The sequence below is a fragment of the Sesamum indicum genome, linkage group LG9 (assembly GCF_026168435.1).
Source record: "Sesamum indicum cultivar Baizhima isolate 11 linkage group LG9, ASM2616843v1, whole genome shotgun sequence".
NCBI lineage: Eukaryota > Viridiplantae > Streptophyta > Magnoliopsida > Lamiales > Pedaliaceae > Sesamum > Sesamum indicum.
Window position 1 is genome coordinate 21336326 of NC_142665.1, and position 22649 is coordinate 21358974.

Sequence of the window (22649 nt, forward strand, 5' to 3'; positions counted from 1 at the left end):
AATTTGACACATTGGGTTTCTAGAAATCCGCATGCAATGTAGTCGCATGATCACATAAGACTGATGTATATAATATACATCTATTTTACCTGAGAAATAATCATAGTCGGCATTTTATTGATTTACATCAATTAAGTCAAACTTTTTCTGCTTTTCCTGCTAAAGTGTTGGACAATTATTTCAATGTCCAATATGTTTAAAACATAAGATAAAAAATTAAGGCTTCACCACTCTAAAGTTATAAATTTCAAATTTTTAATGCCCAGATTTTATCTATTATTTACTTCAATTAATTGGTTAATTATAAATTATTTATTATTAATAGTCAGTACATAAATTGCTATTGTTGTTAATAATTGAAAACTCAATAAAATAAAATGGATAAAAATGAATTGTACACTAAATGACTGAATTGGCCCTGAGCCTAAGGGACAAATTAAAAATCTAAGGGAACGAGGGTGTTTGCCTTTTAAAATAAGCAATTCTTAACTTATTGCAAAAATATAATTTTTAAATTACTTAAATTGAGTTAAAAGTATTAACTAATTCTAAACCAATTTTTACAGTTTTTAGTAAAATTATTAGTGCTAAATTATTATTATAAGCACTAAATTAGTTTTTCAAATATAAGAATTTAATTTTCAGACATTCAAATCCTCCATTATTATTTAATTTATAATTTTTGTCACATCTTACTCTCGTCACAAAAATAAAAAATTATTGCAATCGCCTCTTAAACCTTCCAAACTGGCCTTGGCTTTCTTGGCGTTGGGTGAGGGACAAAAGGGTTGAACAGTCATTTTCTTCCGCTCTCAATCTGCGGCAGTAATGATTCAGTACCTATTCAGTCTGTTTGGGCTACACTGCAGATAATGCTGTCATAATGACACTGAAAGAACACTATATATTAATTAGTACGTAATTAACTACATAATTAATTAAGAGTAGCATAATGATTATTAATCCAGTTTAAGAAAAAGTTGGATGGAGATGGGGTACGTAGCGTCTGTCAGAACACCAGACCACCACACTTCTCCTGCACCTCCACGTCACTCCACCTCTTTTGACCACCTTTATCCAAACAAACTAAATTATTGCAATTATACTCACCAAACTTTCCCTTTCTTTCAACCTTTGTTTTTTTGTCCGTTTTAGAGTTTAATCCAACCATTTCACAGTCTTTCGGTTTAATTGAAAAAACGAAAATATTTTTTAATCATACTCGAATCAATTATATAATTTTAGAAAAATGATCCATTTTTAGTCTTATCGAGATTCCTACATCTTGTGTGATTGTAGATATTAATTTTAGTTATATGCCAAAATTAGTATTGAAATTTTATGTTAAAAATAGTGCGTTAAATAACAATAATATTTTAGCTTGATAATTAAAATTGGCGTCCCATAAATAAGTTAGTTATGAATTTAAATCCCTCCAAATATGTAGATATCTGTCTTACTTAATATGAATTTTATTAAAATGGGTATGTTTCGTATTTAATGTGAATTTATTATACTATAAATTTATTGATTGAATTGATTTATTTATCAATTTATTGATACTAATATAATATATAATTATTGTTTCTGTAAATACAAAAAAAAAAGAGAAAAAAGTAGTTCTTTCATGCATAGATCATCAAGTTTTGATTTGGAATTTTTTGCCTAAATTAAATTTACCAAGACCCAACCAATCATGGTATAAGCTTTATTATGCTCCTAGTGTAATCTGTCATTTTTGTTACAATAGTTGTACCACCCTCTATTGAAATTTAATATACTTACATAAATTTTATATAATTTGAAAACTATGTTTATTACGGTTGATGTTTTTTTTTTCCGTCAAATAAATAAATTTTTCATTAGGCAAAAATCATCAATTTTGTTGATATTAATTAAAAAAATGAACGAAAAATCTATATTTACGCTCCTCGCATGTAATTACCTGTAAAAATGGATGAAGACAGTTTGGTTAGAAAAAAAAAATTATTTAACCTGCAATAAGTTAATAATAAGTTAATCGAGACAAATATGAATTGCCATCCAATTTTACTAATATGAACAAATCGATGAATTTTGAATAGTAAAAATCTATTTATTAGATATAACAAATGTAAGAAATATTAAATATAATTGATCAAATTACAAAAAATTATATGAAATTATACCAAATTCCAAAACAAAATAACATAATTGTCAGTAGACATTAGATGTGGGTAGGTGGTACACGCCGCAAGAGTTTATTTATGCTACTGAAAATAATTTAGTACTTTTCCTATTAATGTACTATCTTATTTTATTCTCTAAATATCCCCAAATCGGGTACTATTTCATAAAATGGAACTCCTTTTTTCCCCAACTCAAAGGTACCTAAATTTTTTAAATAATGGCATACTATCATTAATTATTAACTATTATTATTATTAAGATAGTAATGTAACATGTGCATCATTTTTTACTTTCTAATACTTTATCTAAACTCCATGCTCAGTAAAAAATACTTAAAAATAAACAAAAAAAAATTAAAAATTATTATTTATGCTACTCACCGAGTTGCTGATATCACTTATCTACAAGACTAGTCACTTCTATCGGATTTTTTAAATATCTATATATTTCTCAAGCCCTTTATAATTATCTTATATAATATTCTTACAATCGTAAGACTGTTATGAGAGATTTGATTCTGACATGTGTTGACTCATGCAACAAAAATTATGTTAAAATTTCATATCAGTTACAAATGAGGTGCTTGCACTGATAATTCTAAAATTTCTTTTCACTTACAAAATAATTTTTCATGATAAAATAAAACTTACGTATTCGAATATTTTATTAACACAATACAAAAGCTTATTCATTAACCTGCAGAACTATTCAATCTTGGAGTAAAGCTGGCCATAATTTACCATTCCCATAAAGAAAAGGAAAATAAAATTCCCATGCTTCAAATTTGTTTTGCCCAGAGGTAAAAAAGAAAAAAAGAAAAGCGAGCAAGCAATGATCGAAGCTAAGCTTTTCCTCTTGCAAACACTGTAGGGAAAAGAGCACATTTTTCTGAAGAACACAAATACACCCACTTTGAACACCGATCGAAAAAATTCTAATTTAAACTTGATTCGATTAAATTAATTCAATTATAAATTAGTATATTATACTTATTTTATAATTAATTATTTTTTAAATTATACACTAATTATATAAAAAATATATTATTTTTATTATATGAATAATTCAAATTTAATTGTTGGACAAAAATTTCCCCACCCACACCCTAAAGAAAAAAGATTATTCTCCTCTCGACCAACTTTTTGTAAAAGTTAAATAATACTACTGCGGGGTGGGGGGGGTGCAGCTTTCCCTGATTCCTACGATATACTTCGATTTTTACAACCGTGAATCAAATATTCAAAATCCTCTTTTTACAAATCCTTTTTTCTCTTTCCGGATTCCCAAACTCCAATGTCCAAACACCCCCCAAAAGACATTAGGACAAACGAGGAAAAGGTAATAAACATATTAATTTAAAATACGCCCCCCGCACTTCTTCCCCCGCAACCTCATCTTCTTTCACTCTCATCACTCAACACTTCCTCTCTCCTCTTTTGATTTTCTTCGCGAACATAAAATCTTGAGGAAGAAATAGTAAGAGAAAGAAGAAAGCTGAAGTTGTACAAAATGCGGTTCCTCATACTTCTTTTCCTCCTTCTCCACCTCCGCCCTTCCGCCGCCGCAAGACCGCCCCGGATGTCGGAATACCGCGCCTTACTCTCCATTAAGGCCGCCATCACCGACGACCCGCAATCCGCACTCGCCTCGTGGAACCTCACCACCAACCATTGCACGTGGAAGGGAATCACGTGCGATCCTTCCCGGCGGCACGTGACGTCACTTGACATCTCCAACCTCAGTCTCACCGGTACGCTCTCTCCAGACGTGGGACAACTCCGGTTCCTTGTCAATCTCTCCGTTGCCGCCAACTTCATCTCTGGTCCTGTTCCTCCTCAAATTTCCGACATACCCAACCTCCGCTACCTCAATCTTTCCAACAATGTGTTTAACCTCAGCTTCCCCCCAGAGCTTTACCGCCTTAGGAACCTCCAAGTTCTTGACCTCTACAATAATAACATGACCGGGGACTTCCCTTCGAAGGCTTATTTGCTTGCCAATCTGCGCCATTTGCATCTTGGCGGAAACTTCTTTTCAGGTGAAATCCCGCCGGAGTTTGGTTCGTTTCCTTATCTTGAATACTTGGCTGTTTCGGGCAATGAGCTCACTGGAGCCATACCGCCGGAGATCGGAAACTTGACTCAGCTTAAGGAGCTTTACATTGGGTATTACAATGCATTTACCGGGGGAATGCCTAAGGAGATTGGGAATTTGTCGCAGTTGGTGCGGCTTGACGCCGCCAACTGCGGGCTAACCGGAGAGATTCCCCCGGAGATAGGAAATCTGCAGAATCTGGACACTCTTTTCCTCCAAGTGAACGGGCTTTCCGGCAGCTTGACACCAGAGCTTGGCAACTTGAAGAGCTTGAAATCTATGGATCTGTCAAACAACATGTTTTCCGGTGAAATACCGCCCTCATTTGCAGAGCTTAAAAATATGACCCTCTTAAATCTTTTCCGGAACAAGCTTACCGGCTCGATACCGGATTTTATTGGGGAGTTGCCGGAGCTGGAGGTTTTGCAGTTGTGGGAGAATAATTTCACTGGGATCATTCCACAGAGTTTGGGAACTAATGGAAATCTTCAAGAAGTAGATGTTAGTTCAAACAAATTGACCGGAAATCTACCCCCAAATCTCTGCAACGGCAATCAGTTGCGCACATTGATTACTCTAGGGAACTTCTTGTTCGGCCCTATTCCTGAGTCACTGGGACAGTGCAAGTCACTGACTCGGATTCGAATGGGGGAAAACTATCTAAATGGGTCCATTCCGAAAGGGCTATTAAGTTTGCCTAAGCTAACTCAAGTTGAGCTTCAAGATAATCTTTTGTCTGGTACTTTCCCGGAGACTGATGGATTATCCACGAGTCTGGGGCAAATTAGTCTTTCGGATAATCATCTCACCGGGCCGCTGCCGCCAAGTATTGGGAATTTTGTTGGTGTTCAGAAGCTTTTGCTTGATGGAAACAAGTTTTCCGGCAGGATTCCAGCTGAAATAGGGAAGTTGCAGCAGCTGTCAAAGATGGATTTCAGCCACAATGAGCTCACGGGCCTCATTGCACCGGAGATAAGCCAGTGTAAGCTGCTGACGTTCGTTGATCTTAGCCGGAATCAGCTCTCTGGTGACATTCCAACAGAGATTACTGGTATGAGGATTTTGAACTACTTGAATTTGTCAAGAAATCATTTGGTGGGTAGCATTCCCTCTTCCATTGCTAGCATGCAGAGTTTAACTTCTGTTGATTTTTCATATAACAATTTGTCTGGTTTGGTTCCTGGGACTGGTCAATTTAGTTATTTCAATTACACTTCGTTTCTGGGCAATCCCAATCTTTGTGGACCATATTTGGGGCCTTGCAAAGAGGGCATTGCCAGTGGTGCTGGAAGGCCTCATGAGAAGGGGACTTTCTCTCCTTCTATGAAGCTTTTGCTTGTGATTGGGTTGCTTGTTTGTTCGATTGTGTTTGCGGTGGCTGCAATTATTAAAGCACGGTCATTGAAGAAGGCGAGCGAGGCTCGTGCTTGGAAGCTTACTGCCTTCCAACGATTGGATTTTACTTGTGATGATGTCTTGGATTGTCTTAAAGAGGACAATATTATTGGTAAAGGAGGTGCTGGTATTGTCTACAAGGGACTGATGCCAAGTGGTGAACAGGTAGCTGTGAAAAGGTTGCCGGCAATGAGTCGTGGCTCTTCCCATGATCATGGGTTCAATGCCGAGATACAGACTCTGGGGAGGATCCGGCACAGGCACATTGTTAGGTTATTGGGTTTCTGTTCCAATCACGAAACAAATCTTTTGGTCTATGAATACATGCCTAATGGGAGCTTGGGGGAAATGCTTCACGGCAAGAAAGGAGGTCATTTGCATTGGGATACAAGGTATAAGATAGCTGTGGAGGCTGCAAAGGGCCTCTGCTATCTTCATCATGATTGCTCACCATTGATTGTTCATCGTGATGTCAAATCAAACAACATCCTCCTAGATTCTAATTTTGAAGCCCATGTAGCTGATTTTGGACTGGCCAAGTTCTTGCAAGATTCCGGCACATCAGAGTGCATGTCCGCCATTGCTGGTTCTTATGGATACATTGCTCCAGGTATGCACTATCAATCTTGATTAATTTTTATGACTACTATTCTTATGACTGTAGCTGAACCTGTTAATTTGCCAATCATGGTGTTGAAAATTAACACTCAACTTTTGACTCGAGATCTAGTCGCTGTTCATTTGTTTTAGAAGTTCTATCGAATTGAATTCTGTGCTTCAAAGTAACATGCTTAGTCCTGGTTTTGTTGAAATCAATCTCTTTCATGTCATTGGTTTTCAACTACCATTTGAAAAAATTAGGTGTAAATCCATGACCTTTGATCGGAATTTATATGAAAATAGGTGTCTCTAAATGAGACTGCTCCCATGAAAACGATACTGAATGACTTAGATCGTGACTTGGTTGCAAAGTTTATTGCAGGTTTTACTTTCTTGAATAGCAAAAGTTACAGTTGCTGTAAATTATATAGCATTATTTGATCTGTGTCTGAATGTTAACCAGTAATGATTTATAAAATCTGCCTATACTTGCCCAAAATTTACTAAACTCTTTCTTTCTTACAATAGCTGTAATTTTAATGAATAGACAAAAATAACATTAAATGATCACTAGTAGTGAACTTCTGTTGCTTGATTATTATCCCTCTCTGTAGAATATGCCTACACACTCAAGGTGGATGAGAAGAGCGATGTATACAGTTTCGGTGTGGTTCTCTTAGAACTTGTTACTGGCAGAAAGCCAGTTGGTGAGTTTGGCGATGGGGTGGACATAGTCCAATGGGTTAGGAAAATGACGGACGGGAACAAGGAAGGCGTTCTCAAGGTACTTGATCCAAGACTCCCCACGGTCCCCCTCCATGAAGTGATGCACGTCTTCTACGTAGCAATGCTTTGCGTAGAAGAACAGGCAGTCGAGCGTCCCACCATGCGCGAAGTCATCCAAATACTAACCGAGCTTCCTAAGCCAACCGCTGCCAAACCGGGAGATTCAACTATTACCGACTCTAGCGTAGATTCTCCTGCTACCGAAACAAAAACCCATAATCGCCAGGCATCCCAATCACCACCACCAGATCTTCTCAGCATCTGAAGGCATCAATGGTGTTTCTTGAATTCGGATAAGCTAATTAGTCTGTTCTTCATTTTCTTATTGCCCTTTTTATTTTTCTTGGTCCTGTATTTCATTAGGGATTGGGTTATTTAATCTTGACTTCAACATGTTGGTCATTGGTTTCAAAGTTTGTGTACAGAAACAGTGAGGGGTATTTTCTAAAAGTAGTATAAATTATCTTGTTGATGTCGCTGGTTGTTCTTATTGCAAAGTAGAGCTGTAGTAACTAAGGGGGTGTGGATTACAGACAGGTTTGTTTTAAAAAATGAAAATGGGGGTTGGGCGGGGACCAAGAAGATTGGACTGAGTGAGTGTGTATGGAGTGGTGTGCAGTAGCTATCAATTACCAAGACAGTGGGGTTTGGTTTGGTTTGGTTGTTAAATAAGTCGCTACTTATGGGTGGCGTTTCTGGTATTCATTATGAGAAATAAATTCTACTGAAGCACGAGGCAATTAGGGTTGCTGCTGCTGCTCTGCCCTTTCCCTTCGAAGCAAGTAAACTATAATAAACACCTCTTTCTCACTCTCTCTTAATTATACAAAATCTACTTCAATTAATGCTCATTGTCCTCACCCCACCCCTTTGCTGCATTTCCTCACTCTACAACTTATATACACATTTAAATCTCTAATAATATATAGCACTATTTTTATTTTATTATTTCTTTCTTATATTTCCAATGTTAACAAATCGAAGCCTCAACGTACACAGTTTTGTCAAGAAATGCAAAAGTATACACTATGTTTATTTTTATTTTTAAGTTATTTTTGGATGAGTCAAAATATATTTAATATTTGTTATCATACAAAAATACCTTATTTGGATGATTTTATCTGTTTTAGCATATGTATACATATACATAAATATATATATAAAAAAAACATGATTTGACAATGAACAGTAATTTTTATTTTTCAAAACACAACATTAAACATACAATACTTATTTCAAATTATCTCTAAAAATAAATTCAAACATACATATTATTTTTAATAAATACTTATTTATTTTTATTTTTTTCTCTCTATCTCCACTTAGAAAATGAATCCAAACATTATGATATAATTTTAAGAGTTTTGGGAGACAAAGTGCTTGGTTGGAGAGGTGTAGCATTGTTCGAGGCAGCATCATGCTCTATTTACTCAAACATCTACCTTAAAATTTTTACATTTTTTTATATTTATATTTTTTATGTCAATTTACGTTTAGGGATTTATTATTGGATAAAATGAGTAGTTTAAAGCCCTGATGGAACTATTTATGGTATCAGTGTGCGTATAAAACATTAGATTTTATTTTAAATATAATATTATGAATTATTTAAATCAATAAGGTTAGAAAAATTTAAAATGTCTGTAATAATAATTATTTTCTACTTGAAGAATCCGTATATGTATATGACAATGTTTAACTTTAACTATTAAAATTGTTAGGACTAAGGATTGTATTCTTACTCAAATAAAAAAAATAAAAGTAAATTTCAGTCCTACTAACAATCAAATGTTTTATTATTGGGTAAATTCTCGAGATTAGATCAAATTATACAAATACCGTTTGTGCTTTACAAATCTACAGCTACACCTCAATATTTTTCAAGAAAGTATTGTGTAAGTTTTGTATTTAAATAAGGAGTGTAATTGCAATTATAATTATAATATTAAAAGGAACGTAACTATAATTTTATTAAAAAAAATTATGGAGTGTTTGTATATTTTGAATTAATTTTATTTAGATTTTATTATTTGGATCAAGATTAGAGTGATGAATGATACCACCATAAGTCCCAATTATTTCGGTTGTTACATCAGACACATAAAGTCCCCACAATATTCTGTCATAAGACACCAGAATTATTGGTCTAAAAAGAAACCACTCCTCCTGGGCACGTTTCTTCGGTCTACCAATAATAGAACCCCAACACTGGGTACTCATAATCTACACATTTTTCACCCAATTTTACAAATTACACCAATTCTGCTTTGTAATAAATTTTACGAAAAAAAAAGGAGAAAAAACAGTTTTCAAAAGAAATATCTAAGTCTTTTTATAGTAACAATAATTATATGATTGGATCTATATGTCAGATTCTCAATAAATTCAACTACAAATCGAGTCACATCATTATAAAAATATAGCAAAAATAACAAAATAAATTAATTGCGATAATTACACTCTCCTCTCCTAAAATTTGGTATAATTACATGTAGATCCTATGTAGTTTGGAAAATTACATGTAGCATCCCTAAAGTTTGCTTTCGTCTAACAAATTAGTCATTTCGTGAGTTAAAATTCACCAAATTTATTGATATTAATAAAAAAATAAAAAATAAATTTATAATTATCCCCAATTGACTTATTGTATGTTAAATAAATTTTTTTATAATCAAATTACCCTCACACGTCTTCACGCGTTAATGCATGTGAAGAAGTATGTCTTCACTGTTATAAGGGTAGTTTAGCCCAAAAAAATTCAATAATAAATCATTCGGGAGTAAATATCAATTTTCATTCTTTTTTTCTATTAATATTAGCAAATTCAATAAAATTTGACTAATAAAAAAATTTATTTATTAGATTAAAGCAAATTTTAGAAGAGATAAAAATTACACCCAAATCTTATGAAAAAGAAGTATAATTATCCCTAAATGATAATAAATTCACCCAAACACTTGTACATTAAAATGTAGCTGGAATTGATGATCTTAAATTTGAAATATTAATCTTAATTTAGAATAGTGTGAGTGGCATGTGTACATAGCAAAACTGAGAGTCCAAGAATGGACTGGGGGCCTACAGCGTAGACCGACAGAAGGAGCGGATGATTGCCACTTTTCTAGTACATTATTAACCTATTTGGAATCCTATAAAATGGACTGCTGCTGAGTGGTAACTAAGTAGAAAGGGACGTATATACCCAAATAAATTATGAATAATTTAATCACAAACAATTGGGTCTAAATTCCACTAATTGATCTATCATAATATCTGAAAACCGCACGTACATCGATATCAGTACCATCTTGTCTCTTCTCTTGCAATTGCATCTCATCTTCTCATGCACTCTCTTGCAATTTTTATTTTTCTAAAATCTGTCCTCCAATTCTCTTTTTCTCAAATTTCTTGTTCTTTTTTTTTTCACTGTAATTTTTTGTTTTCAATTCTTTTTTGGGCTTATAATAATATATAGTATAATTAACGTTAAAATTTATATTTCATGAACAAATTCGATGTAATGTATATGATTGATATCGAGTATATGAATATTTATTTTATTTTATATGAATTATTGTAATTTATTTATTGTTATTAATAAAAAAAATAATTATCTTGCACCTTTGAAATAGATTTCATGGATTTCGGTGGTTACAAGGAATTGAGAGATCAATATTGATCATTTTTACAAGGAAAAAAAATGATAAAATTAACTCTCTGCTTATTAGTCGATTAAGTCTAATTTAATTGGCGAAATTGAAATTCTGTGATTTTAAAATCATGGGTTTTAACCCCACAAATGTGTGGGCTGGTTCTATTTAATAGTTGTTGTCTATTAAATACAATTATCTTATATTAATAAATAATATATAATTATTATTATTGTTGTTGTTGGTATATTTTAAATATTAATATTTAATATTAATGATTGTAATAATACGTTATTATTTTTTTATTTAATTGTTTTTAAAAAAAACAAAAGATTAATGATGTACGATCTTTTTTTTTTTTGTTTGAAAATTTTTTATTTGAAATTGTGTATCATTTTTAGAGAGAAAATTTCGTAATGTGATGTTAATTTTGTGACAGAAGGAGTAATATAGCATCGTCGGTGATGGGCACTGATGGGACAGGAGGACATACTGATAACTTGGCGATCGGGAAACCGTTGGATTTTTGCTCTTTGGAAGTATTGTTCCCTTAGATGATGAGATTGGACGAGAATGATTGATTGATGGATGGATGCTATTTCGCTTTGTCCATGTAAAAGTTTGAATAGGGTGGTGGCAAATACCTGTAAATTAAGCCTCCTTCTGCCTCTAATTCTATTCTAGAGAGCTTTTATATTTATTTATTTAGTATGATTTCTTTAACAGGATCCCATGCTATGTGATCATTCTATTGTTGTCCCGATTTTTATTTTTTCGATTCTTTTTTTTGAAATTTATAAGTAGCATAAACCTTTATTTGCAATTAAATTAAAGGGGCCCATTAAATGATGCATTTAGTTTTGGTGGGACGGATGCAGTAAATGAAAAAAGCAGGTGTTTGATTTGGTTCTTCCGGAATTAAATGCTTGAAAGAGTGCAGAAATTGCAGTAACATTGTCTGAAAGGAATGCCCATTATTAACTGTTCCAACTCAGTATATGAAAGTTGAGTAGTGAGCAGTAAAAATCAGGCACTCCGAAGGTCAACCCAACTACTACACTTGACGCACGGATCAAATATACGACCCAATTTTTTCCTATGTGAGGTGTCTGTGTCTGTATCTGCCGGAAACACCTGCCATCGATCATCCTTAACAGTGTAGCAAGGGCACTGGTGATGTACAGTGAGTCATTGCTTGATTGACTGCTCAATGCCAGTCACTGATGGGACTGCTGCAATCTACTACTATACTTTGTTCCCCTCCCATGCATGAAACTTTGGAGAAGTTAATGTTGTGAACTCCTCTTTGTTCGTGAAACAATACAAATTTTCTGTATGCTTGAAATTATTACATGTTACTATTGATCAAAACAAAAGGAGTATTACATGACAAATATGATAAAGACGACATGCAGGAAAATTACACTTGCTTGCTTACATTTTTGGAAGTTTTGCATCTCAAATATTTAAGTATAATGTAGATTAAAGATTAATGTGATTGAATGTTTGAAACAAGTAAATGAGATTAATTAACGTATATCGTATTAAGATATTAATATCATTTTAGTATAATGAATTCTTCTTTACATTCTCCTTTTGAAAATATTTATGTAAATTAATTAAGCATGCGAAAAATGAAACATCATTAACACAGATAATCAATACAATTCAAATCGTAAGGTTTACCCGCCATAAAATAATAGAATATGGTGATGCAACTATTACAAATCGGTGAAAAATAATAGCGCAATAATTAATTACTATAGTTAAAAATAAAAAATTATGATAAATACTAATTAATCATGATTACATAATTAAAATATTAGTTAAAAAATAAAAATTATGACAAATTTTTGACATATGTAAAATAATAGCGAAATTTAGTTAGTCGTGGTCAAAAATTAAATTTTTACATCTATTTTATTTAACACTTAACACTGGTTAAAAAACTGTAACAACGATCAAAATCAATCCCAACTCATCAACTTAAAAAAATTAAAACTAGAATTTAAGGACAAAACCTTTTGTGGGCAATAAAGTAAGAGGAAATTGGGAGAATCCATGAATATTTTGTAATCAGACATCCTAGTCTCTTTCGTTGGCCCCTGTTGCTCCCCTTTCACACTTACATTAACAATCCAATAATTCAAAAATTCAACTGTTCGACGTCTCACTCTACTACTTTATGGGTTAATTGCATTTGTCATTTTATAAAAATATTAATAAATATTTTTAAAATAAAAAATAATACAACCCCTTATACCTTTTTAAAAAGTTCACTGTCTTTCAAAAAGTTTAGAAAGTGGCTTTGCTTTTTTGTTTTTTAATTTAAAGAAATAGAACAAAAAAATACTACTAAACAAATAAATATTTCTTACATGCATTGTTCTTAATTTCTAATTAAGTTGGTACTAATTAACACCCAACGAAACATGTTACGGCTTAAATTTTTGAGCTTTTCATGTGTAGATGGCTTGATATGGTTTCATTAGTTACATATATTTAATGACAAAAATTTTATTTTAAATTATAAAATCATGATCGTTATAAGTTCAATAATACAAAAAATGACGTACCGACAATATCGACAATTTAGTGATACTTATATTGTGACCATTCAACATAATATTAATATTGGTTGATAATTGTCAGGTGTTAAATAATATATACTAGTAATTTGTGATTCACCCTATACTTGTGCAATTTTTGTAAATACTATTTAAAATAAAATATTTATAAAATTGTATTATTTAGTAAAGTATATATACAATAATTAATTAATATTGAATTTGTAAAAAAATGGTGATAGAAAAAATGAAAGAAAATTAAAATAAAATAACTATCAAAAGATAATGGGGATGAAAAGTTAGACGAAAATTTTAAGAAATAAATTAAATATAAAAAAACATACCAAAAAAAGAAGAAAAATCAAAGAGGTGCTCTCCCTTGACCTATAATATAGATGTATATTTATATATATGTACATAACTCTTAACCATTACTAATTAATTCCGCAAAAATCATTCTTGAGGTTAAAAAAATAAAATTAAAATTGCTGTCCTTACCAACTGATTGTGACAAATTTAACATTATTACGTATTATTATTTTGATATAATTATATTTATATCCCTTGATTTATGGTTTTTTTTACACAATTTATTCATACCTTTTGGATTATTACACATATACCTCAGGAACATCAATATCATAACACAAACTATTCTTATTTTTTTTATTATCATAAGTGATTTTTGAAATTATATAAAAAAATATAAATAATTTGTGTAAACAGATCATAAATAAAAAATCGTATAAATATAATTATTTCTATTATTTTTTGTAAATTGGAGAAACTGAAGAGTCCGAGGCAAATTCTGAAAAGCTAAAAGTAAAGCGATGGGCAATACTTAGAAAGTAGTGAAAATTCAACGTAAAAAGGGCAGTGGGAAGCAGGACAGAGATGGGGGGCAAAGATATATATATAAAGTGAACCAAAAGAGATTTTTTCCACTACCAACTTGTAATAATTTCACCTCATTAAAGTTGAAAACGGAAATATGGGATTCTTTATTTTAATAAAAAATTAATATTCTGCTTTTACAAAACCCTATTATTATTGTGTGGAATGAGACCGGAGGTTGTTTGACTAATTAAGGTTAGAACCATAATTTATGAGTTTTTGTAATAATTTCAGGGTTAATGATATTCATTTTTCTTCTTCTAGTTTTCAAAATTATAATTAGAGCTATTTCAAATGCAAAATTTACAAGATTACAAATACAACGTGCAGGATGGATTTTAGATTAAACTATATTGAGGCCAGCAAAAAATTTAAGTGAAATTCCAAATCTATCCCTACTTACCCGGCAATTCTTATATAATTTTGCCGAATAAAATATATACTATTGATAGGAATTAAAACCTTAAGGGTCTAAATTATTTCGGTCTGAGTTTAATTAACTTTAAATTAATTACATAATAAGTATAATATATTTATCAAAGTATATAGTTACGCAATAATGCAACCTACACAGGGAAGATGAAGACGACAACAACGTTATATCTCCACCCAAACAATGCAAGAAAGAGGACAAAAGAAGAAATTGAGGGGATGGAATTATCATTGCATGTACTGCAGGAAATCGGACATGTAGAGCAATTGTAGGGTGAGATTGGAAATCATTTATGTTTGATACACTTGATACATATTTTCCACAAAAGCAAAAGCAGCTTTTCAGTTTGCATCAATTTATGTAAGTGAATGAAGGTAGCACAATAATTAAAGTCATTACATCGCAGTAGAAATGTTGTAATGAAGGAACAGCAATCAGATTGATTCTTGATTTCTCTCTATGGTAATGGTTTTGTCCACACAGCAAACCCATGCTCAATCCCCACATTTTGATCGATTAGGTCTTGATCTAATCATTGAAGCGATATTAATTCATGACTCAAACCCTATAAATGTTTCCTTAAAGAAAACCCTAATATGGGATCATGAATTTTGTGAAATCTGATTGGTGAAATTGTAATTTTAATCCGATAAGTATGAGGGTGTCAGTTGTAGTAAAGCACGATTTTTTTTGGCAATTTCATCCTGTAAGTAAATAATTAGTTAATGTAAAAATTTACGCTGAAACATGCGATAAAGCTCTTAAATAAGTATGCTGAGTCGAAGTTGTTGGATGGATTCTAAAATTGATGGCGTTGTTGTTTGTAGATGGGATTGGGGCATCAGTCCTGCTGTGATCAACCTATAGTTAATATATCATACATGGAGCCCAAGTAGTAAATCCATTAGCCGAACAGGCCGGATTGTTTGTGTTTCATTTTCACGTTTAACTGGAAAATATGTATTTTTATTTTCATATAAAAATATATTTATATATTTATATTGAATTATAGTGTTAAATTATTATATTTTTAATAAAAAAATATATAAATAAATATAAATTTATTTTAATTACTGTTTTAAAAATTAAAAATAAAACACAAACAAAATTGTAAGGCTTTAGACTTGTATGGTGAGACGGTCTCTTTTCTCTAGTATCATTTAACCTCGTATTTGCAGCAACTTTCCCGAATTTTTCATATAAGTATATAATAAATAATATTTTATATCTTAAAATATATATATAAACCAACATATTATATTTTAAAAAAAAACAGAAAGCAACAACAAAAAAAATTAATTTAGAGATTTTATCAACGTAACAATAAAATTAATATTACCATATTATAAGTGTTACTTGTGAGAGAAGGTGGTCTTTTCTTAAATATTAGTATAGAGGTAAACCTCCGACAAAAAGACGCAGAGAGAAATGAGAATTGGGAGGATCCATTCACCTATTATCTTTATTATTCTATAGAAAAAGGGTACATCAGCGTTCTCAAGTCGCTGTCCAGTTTAGGAACAACAAGGACTACCACTTATTACAGGAAGTGTGATCGTTTGAGGATGCAAGCTACGCTGGTCGACAAACTCCTTAAAGCTCCATGCTCATTTCCTCACAAACGAAACACCCTTTTCAATGCTTCCCGCCAACTCTTTCTTTGCCTTCTCCAAACCAACCCTGATAATAGCAAGAGTCGAGTGGGATTTTAATAAGAATCAAAATTCCAAGATTTTCTACAAATTATAAGGAATGAACCTAGGAATTATAACTGGATGACGTAAAGCGTATTCCGTCAGACCTTTCGTATTCATTTAGTGGACCGAGTGGGTAGATCTCCTCGACTCCATTGCGCCCAAGGCGCACTCTTGAAGCAAAGAACGGAAGTTCAGTTACCTGAGACAGAGCTCGACAACTTTAGCATCATGAGGTAGAAAAGCATAGGTTTAGTTGATACAATCAAGGAACATCAACATGGCTAATCAAACAACCAGAACAAGTAAAAACATGCCTGAGAAGACACGAATGCACATTCGACAACACCAGCATCTCCCCTCAATCCTCTCAAGCAAGCATCAGCAAATTTCACAGCTGCGTATGCCTGTAACATTTGTTGAAATTTTTTCTTCAACATTTGCGAGCAATTCTCGGCATTCCCAAAACAAAATAATGTAAAAACAGCACCCTACCATAGAAAGAGTTGCAGAACCTGCACCTGCTTTGGCCTGCAACATAAAACAGTCATTTCTAGTCAGTCATTGTGGGTGTTACAGAAACATGAAGATTCAATACGTGCCAGGGACTAATTTGGTTCATGAGTCAACAATCATAGTGAACATACCACTATTAATAAATAGATAAAGCATAACCATTATGTAAATCAAAAGCCAACAACAGAGTTTTCGCCCATGGAGGGCTGGTAACCAAAATATCAGGGCAACAACTCAATCGATATGGTCGTTCCAGTTGGAGTGACATGATTCTTGCTCTTTGAAAAAATAGTGAGGCAACATCCACTCAAGTAAAACATACTCACATATCATACAGCTAGAATTTTACATGTTTGATTTAGATTATTATACTGGTATGTTTATTCGAAATTCAATGTAACAATTTATATCAGAACGAATTTCATAGTACATATTTGGCAAATGAATATGAGATAGAGACAATTTTCCATACAAATCGTAGGGATGAGAAGAAATTTCACTAGCAAAAGGATATTTTTTTCTGAAATTTTTTGTTTTGCTTTTCCTACAAAACTGTAATTGATTATTTAAATGATCGAGTTCAAAAATACTTTACCAAACAGGGAACTATATTTAGCTTCTTAAATAAATACTTGGACTTCCTCATGGCATAAAACTACTGGATATCTATGTAAGACCTCCAACCAAGAGGCAAGCCTACCTCAACAACTTCAGTCCCACCATTCTGGATGCGAGATGTCAGGTACTCAGTCTCTTCTTGGGTGAAAGAGCATGCAGGTTTAACCTACATGCGACAGAAAAATGAAATGAATGTAGGCATGCAAAGTCTTAAGAATTACTTCATGAAATCTGTTATTATCTCGACCTGGGAGAGAAGAGGTAAAATTGTCACACCAGCATGACCTCCTACAACTGGAACATCAACTTCCCGTGGATCTAGCCCCAAGACTTCAGCCTTTATGCACAAAAACATATCATATGCAACGAGATCCGTCAAATTACATGCATAAAGGATGGAGCTGTACTTTTGAAAGTTAATTTACAGAAGGATGCATAGCCAAGTGCAAAAGTGTAATTCGATCAACTTATATAGTTGTAAAATTAAATAATGCGGCAGCTTGCATAACCTTGTAAAAAACAAGGTCCCTTGTCAAATTCCAGAGGGACTTCTGCACTTTTCCAACTTAAAGAGAAAAAATAATGAATCTAGTTTTATCAACAAAATACTAAATCCAGCAATGCAAATCTTTTTCCAGCAACAAATTGATGTCCATGCAGTAACGAAGTCCAATTACGAACTCCAGGTTTTGGCGCAAATGGAATTCAGCCATGCTCCATAACACACAATAAATAAAAAGAAAATGATTAAATAAAATAATTTAGGACAATCACGGGGTAGGCAGAAAAGAATAATTGTGGTAGCCTGCATTACATACAGATACCAGTGACCAAATTAGAAACTGCACATTCTGGTGAATGAAAACAACAATAGAACTACCACATTTAAGAGTGCAACCAGCCTAGAGATTCCTAGAAGTGGAAATTATAGCAGCCAACTAAAATATAAACAATCTACCACCGGATTGTCAGACTATGTAACTTATAAGTATATAAGAACCACTTTGAGGAAGATATGGGGTTTTCAAGTGCAAGTATGTGAAGAGAGGAAAAATTGAGACTACATAAAAAATTTATCTTTAAGAAGAAAGAGTCTAAGGTCAAAAGCTAAAAGCAGGATATTCAAAAACAACATAAGAGTAAATGTGCTAATGAATATGTTTCCTACCACAAATGTATTAGCTCTGACTACATCAAGCATTGTGACACCTAGAAGTCGTCTTGGATCATAGGTCCCAGCCTTCTTGAAGACCTCAGCTGCAATTGGAACTGTAGAGTTCACTGGATTACTGATTAAGTTAACAATGGCTTTAGGACAGCACTTAGCAATTCCTTCACAAAGAGTCCTAACTATTCCTGCATTAATGTTGAAAAGATCATCCCTCGTCATTCCAGGTTTCCTCGGAACACCGGCAGGAATGATTACAAGGTCCATGCCAGTAAGCGCATCCTCCAACTGATTTTGCCCGAGAAAACCACGAACCTATATATCAAAAGAATCAGTCAAGTTCTACTGGCAAAGTTTCAAGAATGGTTGTAAAAGGAACTGTTTAATGATAGCTCGAAATATTGGTTGATCCAGCAGCTGAAGTGGGCGCCATAAACTAGGAGAGTCCTAAAATTGAACAAATTCCCATCCCATTCTCTTCCGTGGCACAGGTTACACGCATAACAGCTCAAAATCACAAATTAACCAAAAAAGCAAAAATGTTCAAAGAAAGACCAGTTCGTGGCACCATTTGAATACTACCATCCTAATCAATTTGAACCATAGAATTAGAGCAATATCAGTAATCAAATTGCTCAAGGAAAATCAAGGAGAAAAATGGAATAATAAGCTAATGGAAACTTAAGAAGGATGACAAGGTGACATTACCACAGCACCAGTGTCCATATGACTGATATCTGCGGTGACGCCTGGGGTGTTGACTACATCATAAAGATGAAGCACCGAAACCAATGGGTTCATCTTCATTAGCATTGCTAACGGCTGGCCTATCCCGCCAGCTGCCCCCAATATTGCCACTTTGAAGCCCGGTGACCCTCCTTTTGCCCGGCAATCCGCACGCCATACGCTCGAACTCCCCTCCACCTTTAAATCCAAATCACATAGAAATTATCAGCCCTACCCGGGAATAATTTGAAATTTTTTCCCAATATTTTTCTGAAGAAAATCAACATAAAATCAAGCAGCTTAAGAAGGAAATCGTCCGAGAATCCCAGAATTTCAAACAATCATGATCTTCGCCTGCCTAGGGACCAAAATAATATCTTAAGATGCAGGACAACTTCACAATTGGGAGTACCAGTAATTCATACGCACCCTCAACTCAATATCAAAGTCAATCAATTACTTCTTTCTTGTTTCGCGAAAAAAAGCATATCAAAGTGCAAAACACAAACCCGGAAACGATCAGCGGGAGGATTGAGGTGCGCTGAAATTCTGGCAATACGTTGATGAATATCCGCGCCGTCCTGCATACTTGCACTCAAAGAATCTTCCAAACGTAGTGTAAGCAGCAAATTCTTGGAGTCACAATACGCATATGATGTTGATGAAAGCGAACCAGAAACAATTAAAGAGTCCCGGTGTGTACAGCGTATATATACAAGTATACAAATGGGACTAAATTGTATCGTATAGGGGTAAGAACAATAAATTCAAAGGAAAGAGAAAGCTGATGCCACAGGCTCGTTGGGATGCGTGGATTCGGATTTGGTTTCGAGCTGTCTCCGTATGGGGGTCGTTTGTTTTTTCATTTTTTTGCATTATCTTATACGCTTTCGCAGTAAACTATCACTCGGAGCTGCCGATGGGCTTTCAAGATTGGGGCTCAAGGTTTAGTTACAGAAACGTAAAACTATTTCTAGCCCAGAATACCCAAGTTCACGATCCGTTTCCCTTGGATGCCCAAGCTAAAAGCCCGAATCACCTCTAGAAAAACATTTAAATAAAAATAAAAATCGTACATGTTGTATCCGGATGGACAGTCCAATAATTTAGACTTGTATTCAAACTCAAGTGTATAGGTAAGTATGTTGAGTATGCTTATATCAAAAAAAAAAAAAACACTACACGACATGTTACAAGGAGCCGACACTAAAAAAATCATTCAATTGTATCAGTATAGGAAATGACATATTTTCGACACTATAATCAACAACCCAAGATTCACGTCGAGTGTCTATAATTAAATTTACTGAAACATTGACATAATCATATGATTATTATTTTCTGAACTAAAAAAAGTCCATGAAAACATGATCGTAATGGGTATACAAAGCAGAATTAGAGAGGAGGGGAATATACAGCCAGCGGCAGGTGCTTGGGCCTTGGTGGTAGCTGAGCTTGACGCCATTGGTTGAAGTCGGCATCAGGATTCAGACTTCACAGAGATGGGCATCAATTCTCCCTCCCTGTACCTCTACGTACATATGCAGTGGAATCCCGTGAGATATTAAACAAAAATCATCAACAACAGTTGCTCCCACTTTTCTATCTATATTACCAAGAGTGAGTTACTGATTTTAGGACCAAGTATTTGGTACAGATAGCTAGTTAGGACTTGGGAGAAAATTATTAAATACTTCAAGGACTCGCTTGTTAACATTATGATTTGTGAAGATCATTTCATCTGTTCCACATCGAAGGGCTCAATTATTACTATCGTTTAATGTGATTGGTTCAAGTCGAGATGATATTTTAAATGTCCTAACTCTCCAAGTGTCATGTTTGGAATGTTGATTCAAGTTATCTACTCTCTTTTTACCTCTGAGCTCTCTGATTCCATTTAAATATTGAAAGTTATAATTGAGATTTACTAATATTTCCTCGTCTTTATTTCAAGCTTAGGAAATAGGTATATGATTTGAAACCGAATAAGATCAAGGAACAACCTTGGATAAGAGTCGACATCATATTCAACCTCATATCACCGCTCTTCGTAGTTACAAGTATTGCACTAGATGGAAAATCAAAAAAAATATTGAGTTGAGGACATTAAAGACTTTTCCCTTAACTATAAGAAAAAACAAGGAGATTCATGTGATTTGATGGAAGCTCGACGTATTGATCTAATTATATAGTAAATATAATATATTTATTATGTAATTGATGTACAATTAATTTGACTCCACCAAACTTTATTTTGATAAGTATTTTCATACCATCATAAGAATGAATAATCAAAGCGGTAGAAAAATTGCTTTGGCAAAAGAAGTGTGGCGATATACGTCTTGATGATTTGTGTCGGTCGGTCCGTATTCACTGTTCCAATATGATGAATGGTAGCTCTTCCTGGCCACCCAAACATTCCACTCTCATTCTTGTCCAATCTCTTGGAACAAATTGAACGGAAATCCCCCGTACCGACAAACCATGTTCTGTTTTTTGTTTCTCTATGTTTTTAACGGCCTTTCATCTCTAGACTAGACATGAACTTTATGCACTGATCATTATAAATCACTTAATATATATATATATATATATATTTGAAACGATACTTATTATAATTTTAAATAATATAAAAATTTTATTAATCGTGTGCATACTTAAAAATTAAAACCATACAAAATATAGAATCCATGATTCTATTAGAACCATTTCTACGTGTAATCTTTGTATAACAACTCTTCAGATCGTACATAAAGAGAAGTTGATAATATGCATAAAATATAATTTTCTCGAGATTAAATAGTTACACATATATTTCGTCACCGTGTAAAAGATTCTTGGCCGGGCTTGAGCACGCGTGAGAACAATGTCTACTATCTGTCCAGAATACAGAATACGATTCTGCCAAAACAGCATATATGTATTGTCACGGTATATATAAAAGCTTGGGGCCGGGCTTCTCTCAGAAATAATAAATGGAGGAGGAATGACAAAAGTGTGTAGAATTTTATATGAGAGAGGCAGTATGTATTGCAGCAATAGGAGGGAGGAAGGAAGAGCAGACTGCAAGGCAAGTTATTGAAAGAAAGTGGTGGGCTTCTAGAAGAAAAACTAAATTGTGGAGCAATTCAAAGGGGCAAATGATTGATGTTTTTTAGATGATGGAAATCTTTGACGTTTAAGGCACAACACCCATGCTTTCCTTTTCCAATATGGTCACTGTCTACCCTATACATACATATATTATTTCTATAATCTAATTTAAATATTCAAAATATCCTCATATTCAAGATACTAAGAAACTAGATATACGTTCAAATTCATGATTTTTTATGATAT

The 22649-nt window shown here is 33.4% G+C and overlaps 2 protein-coding genes across 2 annotated transcripts; one reads left to right on the top strand and one right to left on the bottom strand.

Moving 5' to 3' along the window:
* Positions 1–3525: 3525 nt before the first annotated feature.
* Positions 3526–7516, top strand: LOC105177860 (Leucine-rich receptor-like protein kinase family protein). The gene is made up of 2 exons (XM_011101131.3): positions 3526–6268; positions 6873–7516. The coding sequence occupies exons 1-2, from the start codon at positions 3679–3681 to the stop codon at positions 7307–7309; spliced, it is 3027 nt and encodes a 1008-aa protein (XP_011099433.1). The 5' UTR covers positions 3526–3678; the 3' UTR covers positions 7310–7516.
* An 8507-nt stretch (positions 7517–16023) lies between these two features.
* On the bottom strand, positions 16024–20176 carry LOC105177859 (malate dehydrogenase, glyoxysomal). The gene is made up of 9 exons (XM_011101130.3): positions 19820–20176; positions 19293–19508; positions 18585–18899; positions 17664–17753; positions 17499–17582; positions 16778–16813; positions 16600–16689; positions 16390–16484; positions 16024–16268 (listed from the first exon to the last, which is right to left on the bottom strand). The coding sequence occupies exons 1-9, from the start codon at positions 19895–19897 to the stop codon at positions 16196–16198; spliced, it is 1077 nt and encodes a 358-aa protein (XP_011099432.1). The 5' UTR covers positions 19898–20176; the 3' UTR covers positions 16024–16195.
* Between the last annotated feature and the right edge of the window lie 2473 nt (positions 20177–22649).

Coding starts and splice junctions, on each gene's coding strand:
- LOC105177860 (XM_011101131.3), top strand. CDS start 3,679: ATGCGGTTCCTCATACTTCTTTTCCTCCTTCTCCACCTCCGCCCTTCC. Junction 6,269..6,872: donor TTATGGATACATTGCTCCAG/GTATGCACTATC, acceptor CCCTCTCTGTAG/AATATGCCTACACACTCAAG.
- LOC105177859 (XM_011101130.3), bottom strand. CDS start 19,897: ATGCAGGACGGCGCGGATATTCATCAACGTATTGCCAGAATTTCAGCG. Junction 17,754..18,584: donor TCAGAGCTAATACATTTGTG/GTAGGAAACATA, acceptor TTGTGCATAAAG/GCTGAAGTCTTGGGGCTAGA. Junction 16,269..16,389: donor CCACTAAATGAATACGAAAG/GTCTGACGGAAT, acceptor TGCTATTATCAG/GGTTGGTTTGGAGAAGGCAA.